General features: G+C 43.4%; 1 protein-coding gene across 1 annotated transcript; it reads right to left on the reverse strand.

Moving 5' to 3' along the window:
* Positions 1-205: 205 nt before the first annotated feature.
* tnpo2b (transportin 2b) lies at positions 206-17198 on the reverse strand. Its single transcript, XM_085781644.1, has 24 exons — positions 16990-17198; positions 16135-16234; positions 15802-15877; positions 15490-15639; positions 15130-15236; positions 14886-15019; positions 14704-14785; positions 13970-14092; positions 13730-13848; positions 13585-13645; positions 13281-13452; positions 12933-13085; positions 11952-12177; positions 11677-11848; positions 11383-11577; positions 10692-10850; positions 8941-9028; positions 8741-8839; positions 8562-8657; positions 7667-7742; positions 5937-6036; positions 5776-5850; positions 2747-2876; positions 206-1895 (listed from the first exon to the last, which is right to left on the reverse strand). The coding sequence occupies exons 2-23, from the start codon at positions 16231-16233 to the stop codon at positions 2769-2771; spliced, it is 2670 nt and encodes an 889-aa protein (XP_085637770.1). The 5' UTR covers position 16234; positions 16990-17198; the 3' UTR covers positions 206-1895; positions 2747-2768.
* Between the last annotated feature and the right edge of the window lie 354 nt (positions 17199-17552).

Consider the following 17552-nt stretch of genomic DNA (forward strand, 5'->3'; position numbering starts at 1 on the left):
AATATTAACTTGCACCTGTGCAATGTGCACACATCATATGAACGCCATCTAACTATTCACAACATGCTCATAGGCAGAGGTACTCATGCGCACATACTCATGCAGGATCTCGCTCTCTCACGCGCGCACACACACACACGCGCGCGCACACACACCTCAGTAATATGGCAAGGTTAGTCATTGTAAAAGTGCGGATTAGTCGCAGTTTCACAAAGTTGTTTTTATTTGCCATTTAGTATTGGGATATTTTTGCCAGTCAAAGACACTTAATTTCACAGTGCAACACAGTATGACAAACACTGACATTAGGGTCAAGACATCATATGGGCGAGGTTAAAAAAAAAAAAAAAGTCCATACAAAAAGAAATGGTAAAATAAAAAGTGCAAAAAACAACTTAACAGTCACTGATAATAGCATTAATTCAAATTTTTTTTGCGTTAATTGTGCGAATTTTAAGTCCACTATAGAAACAAAAATCATCAGTAGCAGCAAAAAAAGAAAAGAAAAGAAAAACAAAAAGAATATGGACCAGTTTTAAAACATTATAAAGATCACAATGACATTGCCAATCACTGTCTTACTTAAGATATCAATATGGCATCAAATGGATATCAGTACGAATGTAGACGTTAACACATACGCACTCACTTTTACACACATACATACGCACGCACGCACACATACGCAAACACACAAACACTTGGTCACAGTTAACAGGTGCCAAGGACATTGCGGTGGGAGTCAAGTTTTTAGCTCGGTACCATATCAAAAACAATACATATTTCACACACTGTTAACACAGAATGCCAAAGTAAGGATTCACAAACTGCACATGCACGCACGCACACACACACGCACATACAAACAAAACACACACACACACAAAACCTTGAACAGACAACTAAGGATGTGATTTTTCTTTCTACATTTTCCTCCCATCTGGCGAGAAAACAAAATGTGTTAGCCCTAATCCTCCCTTCCTAGAGGAATGGTTTCTGTGAAGCCACAAGGAAAGATACTTGCTCTTTTTTTTCTTTTCTTTTTCCTCTTTTGATCAGGTAGAAAATGTGACAGGAATATGTCTGATAGATGGATAGCTCTGTGAAGCAGCACTCTGGTCAAAAATGACGGTAGGAAACATAGATGCGGATATAGCAAGATTATCTTACAGATAAGTAGAATTCAGTGACTACAGATGAAGTAATTCGTATTGAATCCTAATTCCCCGGAAAAGAAAGATATTACCCAGAAAATGAACAGAGTTTAGACACCTGTCTGTCCCTAACTACATGTAGAAGGTCTCAAAAAGTCTAAATAATAGTGCCACCCACAGTCAGTTCCATGTACTGCATGTACAGCATGTGCAAGTGTGTATGTGTGTGAGTCTGTGTACGTTGGTCTGTCTCTGTCGGTCGAGCTATTGGTTACTCTTAAGTTTAAGATTCCCGTTAAAATCTCCGCTGTCCCTGTCTTCTTAGCCAAGTAACAGACTGTAACTCTAGCTTTTTTTTTTTCCCTGCCTTGTTATTGAGTTCCCTCCCTCTCTTCCCCTGAACTTTCTCTGTGCTGGTCTCTTTCCCTGCTTCCCTCCTTCCCAACTTGTCTATCCCTCCATCTCTTGTCCTTCTCTCTCTCTCTTTCTCTCTTTCTGTCCTTCTCTATCTGTCCCTACCAGTTAGTTTTTCTGTGTCGGGTCCCTGCCTAGTTAATCTAGAGGTGTCCCCCTGTCCCTCCCTCCCACCCGCCCACCCTCCCTCTATGGACAAACACATAGGGCGTGGGGGCCGTCCGTCAGGGGGAGCGGCCAATAGCGTCCCTCTCCCTCCCCCCAGATCAGGGCAGTGCAATACACAGATGGATGAGTTTCCCATTCACCCTCCTCCTGCTGGCTCACCTGGGAGGACGGACAGAAGGGAGAGCAGACACAAAGTTAACTTCCTTTAAACCTTGACATCACTTTGGGTTGTAAACCGTTGGCTGTGTTCGAAATCATGTATACGTCATGTATATGATATAGTGCACTACATCATGTACACGATGTAGGGAACGACGGGAGGAGAATTCGGACACTACACGGTCATTTTCTGAACGTGGTTGCGTCAGCAGATGCGCCAGGTGTTGCTGTGACGGAAGCAGGCGCGCTGAAAATCACCAAATAAGAAAAACCGGACACTTGCGGGAACATTTGAGGATGTGATTCTGTGTGGTTGTGTTTCTCAGACAATAAACTGTTGAAATATCCAAAGTTTGGTTTGCTCAACTGCTGTTGTGTGTCCCGATCGTGACCCGTTAACGGCTCTGGGGCTTAGCTCGTTAGCTCGTATTTACTTCATATTCTACTACAGTTTCTTTATTAGATTGATTTAATGCTGCCTGTTAATGTTCGGATGCTGCTGTCCAACTCCTGCTCCTCGGGCGAGGCAAACGGAGCGAAGGCAAATACGTCTGAGGAGTTTTTTTGGTAAATTGCCTAAATAAATCGTAGCTAACATGCTAATTAGCTTCCTCTTCTTCTACTGACTTCTCTGGCAAAACACGACCGCATTGCATTGTGGGATACGGGAGGAGAAAGTAGTGTACATCGCTTGTTCACTCAATTTTGCGGTGCATTGTGGGTGTTTTGTCATCAATTAATCGCGGAGAATTCGAACAACACTACAAAATGGCGAACACACTATATAGTGCACTACATCCGTGATAGGGGGCGATTTCGAACACAGCTATTGTGTGTGTGTGTGTGGTTACCTCTTGAGTGGGTGTAGAGAATCTAAACGCCATAGCAGGCTGCCAGTCTCTCCTTCAGCAGTGGGGGGAACTGCTCAGAGAACTGCTGCCAGTTCTCCTCCCCAACCTGCTCCTTAAAGCCGTGCAGGATCTGTGGAGAGAAGCGGAGAAAAGGGGAGAAAAATGAGCTTCAGTCTTCCTGCAGCTATGTGATTGACTGACAGCATCTGTTGCTTCATGAAAGCCCAAGTCCTGTATGTGCGTGTCTCCACTGCAGTAACCTCCCCCACAGGAACTTTTACGGGGTCCTTTTTCAGGGCCAATCCGAGTCCCTGCCTGGGGGTAGGTACTCGGATCAGCCCTGAAAAAGTCCCGGTGGGGCTTGAGATTTACTCTGTGCTGATTGGTCAGACTCAAAGCAGGATGTGGCGCTAAGAGAAAGGCCCGAAATAAGCGGCATTTTGAAAACCCAATATTACTAAAAACGGAAAAATGGCCAGAAAAAAAAGAAAGAGAGAGAATAAGTTAGTAAAAGACGAGAGTAGCAGTAGGCCTGGTAAAAAAAAAAAAAAGTGTGGTAAATACGCGATCATGGGATTATGTGACGATCGAGGCGGCAACAACAACAACAAGAGCAGTAAAAAAAACAAAACAAACGACCACGCAATGATCAAAACTGTTGCACGTGTCCATAAGAGCCCGGTGGGTTCCTGTCTGCAGTGGCGACACGGCCACTGAGAGGGCCGAGTGAGAGGACGGTTCCTGTAGAAGTTCCTACCCCCTCCTTTTACCAGGAACTGCTGCAGTGGAAACACGGTTTATATGAGTGGCTGACTGAATGAAACAACACTACTGAATAACCACCTGGACAAAATCTTTGAGCTCATTTGAGTGTTTGAAACTTTGATAATGAATTTTGACCACTCGAGTGCAATATCAACCGAGGCCGATCCCACCCAGACACATAATTAACATAGCCATATCAACTCTCTCTGTTATGTTGACTGTGTTAACAAGCAGGTGTCTATTTGTACAGCGACCACGCAGCAGACATGTGACCAACATTAGCACTGATTTGCCGTCATATTTCTTGTGAGCTGCCAAATAAAAGCCCGACTTAACATTTGACTCTGAAGGAAATGTGTAACTTTAGGTAATAAGTGGTTCACTATGTCAAAGCTAAACAAAATTGTCCTTGCTGATCATGCCCATATTTTTTGGTCTTGTCCCTCCATTCAGTTTTTTTGGAGAGAAGTGACAAAAATTATTTCAAAGGTTCTATGTTTTAATATCAATGTATTATTCACAACTCTCTATCTTGGGAATATGCCAGAAGGGTTGAGTAAAGCTGATCGGTACCTACTTAGGGTCTTGCTGGCTGCAAGTAAAAAGGCCATCACAAAATGTTGGCTCCAGAAAAATGCCCCCACTACAGATTCTTTTGTTAATATTGTAAAACAACTACATGTACTAGAGCAAATGACATACTCAGTCAGACTCCAAAAAGATCTAGGTGAAAAACAGTGGCAGAAATGGCAAGCCTACCTGGTCAATGCACGTACTGGATATGATACTTTGCCTTTTGGATTTATTGATCACCCCCGGACCTTGAATATGGGTAATTGTTCAATGTTTTGTATTTGTCTTTTGTTTTGTACTAAAAGATGAAAATGATCTATAAATAAAGAGTTAAAAAAAAAAAGCTAAACAAAATTAAACAGTCTGTTGTAGGGATGCACATGATTAACTGTTAACCGATAACAAGAACTTTGACCGATAATACTATTGTTTTTTTGTTTTTTTAATTAGCTCTTTATGTTGTCAACTCATGGGGGCGTGTCGACACGTGCAGACTTCCATGTGCCTTCGGTCATTCACAGCAAAAAGTTACACAGGAGGACTGACAGTATGTGCAGCAGCCCCATGAAGGAAGATCAGACAATACATGTAGCTACATGGACATAGATGTGAATCACCTGTTAACAAAGGCGCTGAGAAAAATGAAATAAATAAATAAAAGAGGACGTCGCTGCTCTCCAGCCTGTTCACCTGCAGTTCTCCTGCAGCTCCACAGAGGAGCTGTCAGGAGCTCTGCTGTTCCTTCAGCCTGGTGTTTGGCTGCACTTTGTATAAAAACAGTTCTACATTAGACGATCTAACCTCCATATGAGTGCAATCAGCTGCAACAGAGAACAGTGGATGTGGCACTGATCAGCTGTCACAGCGTACGTGTGTATTTAACGGCAATTGGAGCGATCTTTTTAAATTTTTTTTGCCGTTAAATACACACGTGCGCCGCCAGCGTCGTAATCTTATCGGTTAATAATCGGTTAACGAGCATCGGTTATCGGTCAGAAAAAAAATTCAAAATGTGCATCCTTAGTCTGTTGTTTGGTGGTTGACAGGTGGTGTACAGATCACCTGCTGCTGCTGGAAGACATGTACCAAAACACTACATACTCATAGTGTCACCATGATATAACACATTTGACCTATGATTTAAAAAAAAGGACTTACTACTGAAGCTTTAACAAATTAAAAGCTAACAACACTGAACACAATCTAAACCAGTGCATTTGTTTAGAAATGGTTTGGTGACACTGATAAAGAATAAATAACACCAAGTTTGTTTGGTTGACGATGGACTCACTACACTGTCCAACACACTGGTTAAATGTCCCAACAGCTATATTACATAAATTCTGTTACTGAAAATACATTAAGCTCTGAACTGTGTATTATGTGTGTACCAGTTTGGCTTAGAGCTGGCACTATATTTAAAGGGTTCCCTGAGCTGAACTTGATGTTTTGTCTCTCCTGACAGTGAGGCTGTAAGCAGAGCATTTCGGCCTTCATGTGGTGAGCTCCTGAGGGGAACTGTGTTCGCTTCATGTCTCTACAGAACAACAGCAGTGTCTGTGTTGCCGAGTTGCACTGCTGAAAACGAAGATGAACACACAGGCTCTCTACCCTGCAAGGTGACTCACAATACAGCAGAGTTGAATGATTTCATGGTGAGCTAAAAATCAGTCTTTGGGACGGGAGCTCACCTTGTAGAACATGTCCCTCAGGTCATCTTTAGGGTTCACCCAGGAGGCCACAGCATCACAGAAGAAGATGAAGTCCTGAACAGACACAGAGGAAAAGGTGAAAAGGTTGGAAACATAAACATTCTCACTATGGAGCCCTGAATCACTCATGTGCGTCTCACCTGCACCACGCCTCCAGGGTTCACACCGATCATCATGCAGATCCCACGGAAGGCCGAGTCTTTCTCCTCGTTGTCTCGGATGTTCCGGAGAGACGTGCACCTGACACACACAATAATAAACCATGAAATGAGAAAACCAGAAACTGCAAAAATGTTGAAGTATCCCTTTAAGTTTAACAAATTCGCCTATTGCCATAATCCCTATAGTCATAGGAGTAGGTTCATTACCTTTAAAGCCCCAGTATGTAACTTATTTGGCTTTTTGGCATTCACATGAATGCAACATCAAGAATACGTTCCAATATGCAACCGCACCGCTAGATGGGGGGAATTCCTACATATTATACCGTAAATTGTGGGTGCAAGCTATTTTTAGAACGGTATGTGTATGTGTGTGTGTATTAGGGCTGTCACTTTTTATTTGACATTCGAATATTCGTTCAAACGTGGGGTGAAAAGTTCATAATCGAGATGCTCGAAATGTAGGCTGCAGTGGGTTGTGGCTAGATGGGGTGCATGAGCTGCAGGAAGTGATGTAGAATCTTACCAAAACTCGTCGAGAACTCCCGACTGGCTAGGTTTAGTAAAACTGACATGCACAGGTGTAAAATAGGGGAAAAAAAGCAAAAAGTAAGTGAAGCCATTGGCTGGGTTTAGGCACAGATAAGTAAAGATTGCATGTTTTCTAGGACGTCACTTCCTGCAGCTCATGTACGCCATCTAGCCACAGCCGCTGCAGTGCCTGCATAGCAGCGGACGCGGAAGCGCCACGAAGCGCCGAGAAGCGGAGCCCGTTTCCTTTCGGCACCCATATTAAACGCTAGTGTCGTGTCGCGGCGCGCACCTCCGCGGCTGGCTCGCGCCCTGCAGCGATCGTTTTGGCGTCTGGTCTATTTTGTGCGCGAGCCACGAGCGATCGCGTCAAGCTGGGCAGGAAGTCAAACATGAAACAACGAGAGAATCCGGTCAATTTTCAAAACTGAAACAATTTTCAAAATAAAACACTGCTATTGTATGTGCGGCAGCCGCATTCTGCTTCGTTCGAATGTATCCGAACGAATTACGGGTCATTCGATATTTGTTTGAACCTCATTTTCTAAAAAGTGACAGCCCTAGTGTGTGTATACTATGTGTACTCTAAATGTATGTTGTGAATGAGAATGTGGTTTTAGGAGGCACTGAGGCAGCTCTGTCAGCACTCGTGCCCAAGACAAGTTTCCTGTCAAGGACAAATAAAGTTTATCTTACTCCACCGTGTCTGGAATGTAGTTCAAGCTAAACATTTGCCTCGAAAACAACTCTGTCTCGTAATGTTACATTATAGACTTCAGTATTTTGTTATCTCTGATTGTTAATTCCAGTCATTTCAGGAATTCATTCAAAGAATGTCAACAGTGCTGTCACTGTGATGCCATGATTGTGTTCTGCAGCATGTGATGACAGAAACAAAGCAAGGAGGAGAAAATGCTACAAATGTGTCTTGCAAGAAAGAATAAGCTGATACAAGTGCAGCCAGAATGGACAGAGGGAGACAGACAGAGAGAGAGAGAGAGAGACCGGATAGCGTGATGAGAGGGAGTGAGGGAGCATGTATCTGCTGACTCTGCTGTGAGATATGGAAAATGTCAGTGCTGAAAGTGCATTAGTGGATGTTAGAAAAATGATATGACACCCCAAGGATGCTGTAGAGTGGGTTATGAGAGGCACTGAATGAGAATGCAAAGCCTCACCAAGGTCGGATAAACTGCGGCAGCATGGGAGCGACCTCCTGAGGGCACACGTAGCCCAGTCGACCAATGGTGATCGCTGAAAGAGAACAGAGATGAGTCAGGGCTGCTGGTAGAAGAGTGTGTGTGTATGTGCAGTACTGTGACACCGACTGCAATCACTTCTACCAGTGAACCATTAAATCCCCTTTTAACAGCAATGTACAAATAGCTATAATGTCTGTTCACATTCTGTTGCACAGAACAAAGCAGCTAGGATTGCTCTCAGTTGTTCACTGCATGCAAATATCTTAAAAATGCAACGGAATTTATCATGGCTTCTGGTTGAAGACAGACTAAAATTAAGTCTCCGATCTTTCAGGAGGTATTTGATTAACAGTAAAAAACAAAAAAACACAATATTTCTCAGATCAGATAGTGTTCACCAGAAATGTCAATAAATATGCAACCAGACTATCAAGATATGATAATTTACTGGCACCTAAACCAAGAACAAACTTTTTAAAACATACTGTAATATACAGAGCCATTATAGGATGTAACACATTACCTAATAATATCAAAAATATTAACTCAAAACACATTTTTAAAGGGGTAGTAAAAGACTATTTAAATAAATTGAAAATTCAATGAGTAAGAAATATATAACGTATAATAATTTATTATAGGAATTTATTTGTGGGTTGAACTGTTGTGGTACTGTAATGTGATGTACGATGTATTCTTTGTACCTAATAATATATTTTAGATTAGACTGTTTGCTGTTTGTGTATATGATGGCGAGGTGTATGTACTATGTTCTTTTTAAAATTGCATTGGGGACCCCAGGATAATAACTAATGTCCTGACATCGGCTAATGGGGATCCTATAAATAAACAAAAAATAAAACATACATACCCGTGTTTTCCAGCAGGGTCTTAGGGGTGTTGGGCCGATTGATTATCTCGACCAGCTGGTTCAGAACCATGGCGATGTACGGCTGCATCTCCACACCTGACAGGAGCAGGACAATGTGAGTGAGACGCAGATTCAGCAGCTCATAACTGCGCAAGAACAACAGATTGGCTGCAACTCACCCATCTGCATGCAGATCTCTCCTATGGCCCAGGTAGCGTTGTTGCAGACAGAGATGAACTCCGGGTTCAGGTTAGTCCCCAGGATCGGCATGAATTCAGCTGCAAGACACACAGACATGTTATCATCACAGTGGGAATGTGGTGGATATCTGCATGTCTGTAAATGTATGTGCGTAAGAGGGAGAGAACAATGTAATTACCAATACACGGTTTGACATGAGGGAAGCAAGCCTTGGTCAAGTCACCCAGCAGAGCAAATGAACTCTGTCTTACTTCAGGCATCGTATCCTGGGACAAAAGAGACAGAGAGACAAACAGAAATGTAAACACACACCATCAGCATGGATGAAGAATTTCATTTTCAATGCTTCAATAAAAGCAACTACAACAGGATCGCTAGGGCTAAAAAGGGATGTATCCATCCACGAGGTAACAATTGTTATTACAAAAACAGTGACACTGAAGAACATTCATTGTTTCATCTGAAACCCCTCTGTACATGCAGGCAATCTGAATGCAGTAGGGGTGTCACGATTCTCCAAATCCTCGATTCGATTTGATTTTCGATTTTAGGGTCACGATTCGATTTGATTCTCGATTTTTTTTCTTTTTCTTACAGCACAGACGCCTATGCTATTTTCAGACTAGTCTAGTCTACGATCATTGGTTTTATTCATCAAATTTTGTACAGTAAATCTTATTTCAAAAGATGGGATACATATAAGTGATGCAATTTCCATAATGTATCACATTAGGCACTAATGGTCACATTTAACTAATTTCTTTACAATATAAAGGTAACATGCCCCCAAAAATCATGATCCAGGGGCCAAAATTGCCCCCAAGGTTTTGAAACAAATATATTTATATCTGTACATTATCATAATTTTATTTTCATTAATTTACCGTCGTGTCTCATTATTCTCCTGATGTCGGCTTCATGTAATGTAAACAGATTGCGCTGATACGGAGAGTCATGTGACAGACAGCGGGGCAGAGCTGCAGCTGCAGCTGCTGTGCTGCCATGGACCTGATGATCAGGTCCTGATCAGACTGGTGGTGGCCCACAGTCAATCAGTCCCGGATCCTCCACCGTCACAGATCCCCCGAAAGCCCCCGCAAATAATACATCGACAAAAAGTGGCAAGTTGCATCTTTTCGTCGGCTCATTATTTGCGGGTTTTTTTTTTTTTTTAAATCTTATAACGTCTCTGCAACATGCGGCTCTCAGTGCTTGTCGGTGTTGTGTAGTAAGAGCTGTGTCTCCCTCCTGTTCCCCAGGTAGGAGGGGACAGTAGCCCACCAGGGCTGGGTGATAAAACTGTTGCTATAAATTGTGAAATAACTTTTCTTCGATAGAAATGAGACGTGGTCGATAGGTTTCATTCATCCATGTTTTGGCAAATAGCCAATGATATTGAGAGTTCCGCTGCGCCGAACCAATCATGTGGCTGGAATAGAGCCAGTCAACATGTGCATTTGTTTAGGTTGCTGCAGACGTGCACATCAGCTGACACCGCCGGTAAAAAAAAAGAGAGAGAGAGAGAGAGAGAGAGAGAGAGAGAGAGAGAGAGAGAGAGAGAGAGAGAGAGAGAGAATGAGTGAGTGTTGTCTCGAAATAAAAAGTAAAGGAAAACTCGGACCAGTGACTGACAAGACGCTTGGTGCACAATGGGGACAACGGGCAGTTGTACTGTTAGCTTTGCGGCGGCGGCGGGGGATCGTCGATCCTCCCTTTGACTTCGATGCTCGAGATCGTGACGTAATTTCGATCGATTTCGATAAAAAATCGAAATCGTGACACCCCTAGAATGCAGTGAACCCTGCTACCAACAGTGAAAACTTCAATACCTTTGTAAGAAAGTTTTTACAATAGTAAATACAATGTCAGTTACTGATCAAAATCAGTCACTTTAAGGTCAAGTCCGACACACACACAGGCTCTCCTCACCTGCATGCATTGGAAAAGCAGGGTCATGATGTTACTGCGAGCCACGAGCGTATCCACATGGCCTCCAAGTCCTTCAGCCAAACCACTGAGAAGATCCAGAGCCACGATCATGAAGTCCTTGTCCGGTGCCTCATACTGGTCTGGCTGCTGACTGTACATCTGAGACACACAAACCGAGGAGAAGGTCAAGGTCAAACGTCAGAAGTGGGATGAGGATGATGAGAATGATTATGAATTTTTATTTATTCTTTATTCAGTCACACATCACAATCACATAGTAGCTACGAACATTTCATAATAGCTACAAACATTATCAACAAGGTAGTGACTGAAAAGGCACAGGCAGAAGCATAATGCTTATTTTAATGCCTGTCCTACAGTACATACTGAACTACTCAGCATTCTTATAATATAAAAAACAAACAGGCAAGCAAACAAACAGACATGTATAAAAGCAAAGCTAAACCAGAAAAAGACCGAAACCAACAAGGTTAACCGTATTTAAATATATAGTAGTAAAGAAATTATTAAATATCAGAGAAAAAAAGAAAAAAACAAAAAAAAAATTAACATTTGTAACATTCATAAATTATTTTATAATAAACCAAGTCATTAAATTTCATAATATGGGTTTTCAGAAACATGATGAGTAATGCCTGCATGAGTGACTGAGATTGTGTGTGTCACTCACCATGGCCTGAGCCAGCGTCTTCTGGACTAGGGTGACGCAGCGCTGGTAGACAGGCTCGCAGTAGGGGAGGAAGCCGCTCTGCAGCGCCGTGGCAACAGACGACAGACACTCCAGCAGAGGGAAGAGATCTTTGTCTTCATCCTTCAGCTCGTTCCACTTGGCTATCAGCGGAGGCATCAGCTTCTGTATGTACTCCTAAGAACACGTGGGAGAGCTCGGCCTGTCAAATATCTTGCACAAAAAAAAGGGGGGGGGGGCTGCGTACAGATTTGTGTATTTTTTGTGGGGACTCACAGGCTGGTTGAGATGGTGTCCCACAGAGTCGGCCAGCGTTCCTATGGCGTCATAAAGAATGAGCAGGTTCTTGTGCTGATACTTCCCAAAAGCAAAAACCAGCGTGTCCAGGATGAAGCTCAGGTATGGCACCAGCTCTGTACACGCCTCCTCCTCCAGAGTGGCAAATGCACTTTTGAGAAGATGACACGAGTAAGGACAATACAGTATATGGGCGTGAAGTGAGAGAACACAGAGGACATGAAGATATGGACAAGGTAAAGTAAGAGCTGTACCTGCAGGCCGCCTCCTGCACCCTCTTATTGCCGTCAAGGATGCGTTTGAGCAGCTCGGTCATGAGGGGTTTGAGATGGGCATCGGGGGGCTGGCTGACCACCCAGTGGGCGTAGCGGCTCAGGGTCCAGCAGGCAATGGAGCGGACCAGGGCCTTCTTGTCGCACAGACACTGAATAAGGTGGGGGATGAGCTCGGGCAAGTAAGGTACCATGCCTTGCATACAGCCTATAAGAAGAAAAGAGTCAATAGAAACATCATCCAAGGTTTTAGAGAATCCCAGATTACTAATTGTGACATATAATCCTGCAAATAACAATCTAAATTTAAAGATTATAGCTACAACTTTTTCATCAAAACGATAAATCTTTCAAAAATAATACATCCACAGAATGTCTAGAGGGGTGCAGAATTAAAGTATTAATTTTACTGAAACATTTTTTATAGTACAGTAAATAATTGTTTTATAAATTTTGACGGGTCCAAAATATATAAATATTTACATCTGGTTACGGTGGCAACATCAACATGAAATGATCTCTATGCCAACAGCATCAGTACGTTGATGTCACGTGAGGCGGAGCTTGGGGGGGGGGGCAGATCCTGATAGCTCTGTGGAGAAATGGCATTGTGCTAATGCTAATGCTAATGCTAGCTAACGGCGTGATGCTGTAGGTTTGTTGGGTTCGTCTGCAGGTGAGTTAGTGTGAAATGATTCAGATGTGTTTCCAGCCCGCTGTCAACACCGGAGCTGCTGCTCGTTAAATACGGTTAGCGTTAGCTTAGCTTAAGCTACTAGCCGCTCCCTTTAGGCATACCTGGCAACCAGTACAATTGAAGGTTGGAGCGAGAGCGGGCGAGTGTGAGTGCGACACCTACTGGTCGGGAAGAATTAAACTTGTAGCTAACCCCTTTAAACATATAATATACTTTTTTTTTTTTTGTATTCTCATTCATTCCTCTATTTCAATTGCAAGTATTACCCTCAGCGATAGCCCCCAAGACCAGGATGCCAGACTCCTTGATGACCCAGTCCGGGTGGAAAAGCAGTCCTTTGAGCAGGGGCAGGAGATGGGGGAGCAACTCCTCACGGAACACGTTGGCAAGAACGTCCAGAGCCGCAGCCGAACATTTCCCTAGAGAAGAAAAGCCACCATAACTGTGGGGTTAACTTTGAAATGGTACAAACTGACACAGCACAGTGTAAAAAGAATACATCAGTAAACACACAGTGTACGTAGCAATAGTTGGTACCACAGAAGAAAACATCTAACTGATAAGTGCAAAAGCTGGAACTGTAGCCATTATCTTCGTTACTGTGTGTAACTTACGTAGGTTCCAGTCAGACAGCGTGTCGTCATCATCGTCCTCGTCGTCATCGATGTCCTCCCCCTCTTCTCCCTCCCCTCCTTCGTGCTGCAGAGTGACGGTGCGAGACTTGTGGAAGCGGGGTTTGATATCTTGCTCGCTGTCTGGAACTGCCTCATCCTCTTCAACATCGCCCTGGAAGACAAAGAGAGGTGAATGTGGAGTGGGCAGAGGGGAACGACAGGAGACAAGAAGAGAAAACAGAATCTCTATGAGTGTTTATATGTGTTTGTAGCTGGGTACATTTGAGTGTACGGGTGACTTTACCTTTAGAAGGATGATATCAATCTCTGAGTATTTCATCCCATTCACCAAGATAGGAATCAGTCTGAAACAGAGACAGAGCCACATTATCAATGAGATCTTCATGTCATCACTCAGTGTAATTCATTGTTGGCCTGTGAGCACTTACTGAACCAAGTGGCCAGAGAGCGCCTCTTTGCAGATGGGCTGTTCAGCCAGAGTCAGCCAGAACTCACAGGCCTCCAGAGCAACGTTCTCATCGGGGTCCTGGGTGCGCTGCAGCATGTACTGGTGAGAAACAACAAGGAGGAGATGATGATGTGGAGGTGGAGGAAGAGGAGGAGGTGTAGGAGGGGGAAAGTTAAAAGCTATGGTGGTGCATTAGATCGAGTCACACTCTCGGACACACCTGGATGATGCTGTGCATGTGTGGGATGAGGCGGTCGATGCGGACTTCCAGCAGCATGACCAGAGCCCTGCACACGTTCTTCCGCACCTCACTGTCCTCGTCACCGGCCAGTGCAAACAGACTCTGGATGGGAAAGGGACGAGGAGAGAAACACAGAAAATGTGATTAACTTTCAAACACCGGGCACGAAACCTACAGTACCACCCCAACATTTGGCTCATAAACTGCATTAGTTTGATTACTTTTCTTGGACAACAACAATGAATCTCATGGTCCAAAGTTTTCAAGCGAAAACTGGAATAAAATGTACTTTATTATTTTCTCCACACACATTGTTAATATGTTAAAATTAATCAAAATTTAAATGACAAATGAAAATCCACTGAAGATGCCTGCAAGATACAGCTGAAAGCTCTGGAAAAAATATGGCTAAAAACTGGCCAGATGCCAAGATTTATACGACGCCTCTCTTTCTGTAGCATCAGTGAAATGAAGTGAGGACTTTGCAGCATGTTGGTACATATTCTCTCTTTCAATACTAAATCATAAATTCCTAAAAATGACTTTTTTTATTACATAATCAGTCTGAAAGCAGCTAGAAGTGAGTCCAGGGAGAGGTACTGGAAAAACTGACTCGAGCTCATTTCCACACAGGAGGGAAAACTTATCAAGACATTCATGAGTATGTTTGAAACAACACAAGCTCTTTCAAGACAAACTACTGAGCCGCTCACCTCAATGAAGGTGTCTATGTTGTCCATTAGAGCCTGAGCTCGACCAATGATGAACTGGTTCACGCAGGCTATGGCATGAGACCTGAGGAAAAGACAAATAATGATGTTTTGATAGGGAAATTCTAATTCGGGCAGAGGCAAATCGCTGGTCGGCCACCAGAAGACTATAGTGTTTTCCTGACCTGATTTTGGGGCTGCAGTGTTTGAAAAACTGGAGGAATTTGGGGATCATTATGTTGAGAGGTCTGTTCAGAGCATCGCTGTCCAGCAACTCAGATGAGTCTTCACAGATTTTTTGTAACGCTCCAAAAGAACCCTGAAAGACAGAGACAACCATAGTATGTAAATAGATGAATAGGACAGACATAGGTCCAATTATCACAAAACATTACAAAAACTATGTGTGTGCTGGTGTGTGGGCCTGACTTCGCAGGTGTTGTAGTCCTCCGAGTTGAGCAGGTTACAGAGCTGAGGCAACAGTTCTGGCCAGGTCTGTAGCTCTCCTTTAGAAGCTATAGTTGTGATCAGGATGCCTTCATGATAAAGAATAAACAGGTTACTCACAAATAAACGAGGATTCAAAGCTCAGGGGTAATTCACTTCTTGGATAATCGCAATCAATCATTTAAAACTTCTTGAAAATACAGAGCTAGCTCCCATATACAGACACATTACCTGCAAAAATCCAACCACCTACATATAGTAGTCTGACTCACACTGGCTGAAAAGTGCAGCTAAAACTAGTGATTTCTTTGTCCACTCTCCCTGTCTCACTCCAACACCCACCGATTGTAGCTCTTATGAGCGGTGAGGGGTCTCCAATGTTGTTGAGGCATTCTCGCTTGATGAAGTCTGCCACGTTGGGAGGGAAGTTCTGGTAGTGAGCCTTTACATTGTTCTTCAGTATCAGACCGCTCAGAGAGCGAGTGGGTTCATCTTGAAGAGAAAGGCAGCAGAGTTGGAGTTACATGATTTTAATGAGAAGGAAGAGGTGAGACAAATATGTATTTACTGTACTGAGAACAAGCAAATTAATGTAGATTATTCACTAAAATAGAATTCTACTCTGCATCTTCTTTTCGACCTGCATATACATACCCTCTGATTTCAGGCTTGTGAGAACAAAGATGAGATAGTTGTTGAAATCTGGAAACTGATTCAGTTGTTCGAGTTTCTGCAAGCTCTGTTAAGGAGTTCAACCATCTACATGCACATACCAAGAGTTCAAATATCTTGTGTTTCTGTTTAACAGTGTGGATTAAAATGCAATATGGTTCACTTGCTGCAAGCTGCACGTGACAATACACCCAGACAGTTTTCATTGCCATTCACTAAGACGCACAAGGACTCATGGAGGGGGTAAAATATCTCTTTCTATCTCTCACACACACACACACACACGCACACACACAGTGACAGATGGAAGGATACTTCTTGCACAGCTCTCTGTGTTGCTGTGTCTGGAGACTGGGAGTCCTTGAGTAGCTGAAGCACTTGCTGCAGACCCTGTTCATCTGGCTGCCATTCCATCCTACAGACAAACACAAACGTTACATGTTTCTAAAAAAAAAAAAAATGCACAGCACATCGGCGCCAACCAGCAGAGAGCCCCGCCTGTCAGCTCAGCAACTCAGCTCGTTACTAACTGTAATCACAAGTAACGTAAACTACGCAGTGCCGATTACAGATCGTGCCAAACACGCAGTGATCACTAAACAGCGAACATGTCAAATGTGGGTCCAAATGTGTCAAATGCCAGCTATCTGTTACCTTGGCTACGGAGGTATTTTAGTCTGGATGTACGTGTTTGTCCGTACGGCATCAAAACATCCCCGCAGTCATTGCTGTTCGTGCTCATTTCCCGCTGCTACACGGAGCCTGGAGATGCCGCTACGCAGTGTTTTCAGTAATACCCAGCTGCATTACTACAGCAGCCTCCGCAACAACCCTCCGCGACCTGAGCAGCCTTTTTCTCATAAGGCCCGGGCGGCACAGGCGCAAATGTCTGGCTCATTCAACTAACGTTAGCAGGCTAGCCTAGCGTCGCTGAGGTTTCTTTAACCCGCATCGTATCCACACAGGAAAACAGCTCAAAATCGCTGTCTTCCGTTAACAGCCAGCTCGACGCGTTGCACCGTCAGAGCTGTGTTTGTAATTAAAGCAACAAACACGGCGCAAACGGAGCGCATTAATATTCACAACAGAGCAGTCGCACAGCAGCCCCCTAGCTACCACTAGCATGGTTAGCCATAGCATCATCTTGAAAGTGCCGCGAAAGGTTTTTACCTGGTCACTCCGATGTGGTAGATCTATATTTCTATAGACAGCAGTGCAGTTACGCTGGAACGACTAACATTAAATAAAATATGTCTTCGATCTGTGTTACCGAAATACAAACTTCTGATCTCAGTAGATCTGTGTGGTTGCTATGCTAGTTGGTATGTGACAGAGATTGCATGCCTTGCAATCAAGCCGGGTGATCGGTTTGATCACACTCGGCTTCCGTACTGGACAGACTGTAGGGCAAGGTAATTGTACAGAGAGGTAAACAACTTCTAATGTCGCTATTTTTTAAAATATAGCTTATCCTACAATAGATGTCAGTGGAATTAATTTGTCAGACACTGAGTTTATTTATGTGTCGTAACAATTATCTAATCCCATGAAAAGGCAGGATATGTGCATTGTTTTGCGTTGTGTTTTGTTTCTGGTCACCAGATGGCGTCATTCTTTAAATTCCTGCAGCATCAAAATACTGTAAAGTTGAATCTATATGAAGTGATGCAGGGCGTGGATACAATAACATGACTAGCAGAACCATCAAGCAGCACATCAACACTAATACAATT

The sequence above is a fragment of the Trachurus japonicus genome, chromosome 1 (genome assembly GCF_045865225.1).
Source record: "Trachurus japonicus isolate A0001 chromosome 1, Traja_1.0".
Taxonomy (NCBI): domain Eukaryota; kingdom Metazoa; phylum Chordata; class Actinopteri; order Carangiformes; family Carangidae; genus Trachurus; species Trachurus japonicus.

Bases quoted from the DNA above. Each gene is read 5' to 3' on its own strand.
- tnpo2b (XM_085781644.1), bottom strand. From the start codon at position 16,233: ATGGAATGGCAGCCAGATGAACAGGGTCTGCAGCAAGTGCTTCAGCTA. The intron at 15,020-15,129 runs GTCAGGCCCACA...TCTGTCTTTCAG, and splicing joins AGGACTACAACACCTGCGAA to GGTTCTTTTGGAGCGTTACA. The intron at 11,849-11,951 runs GTACAGCTCTTA...TCTTCTCAAAAG, and splicing joins GTGCAGGAGGCGGCCTGCAG to TGCATTTGCCACTCTGGAGG.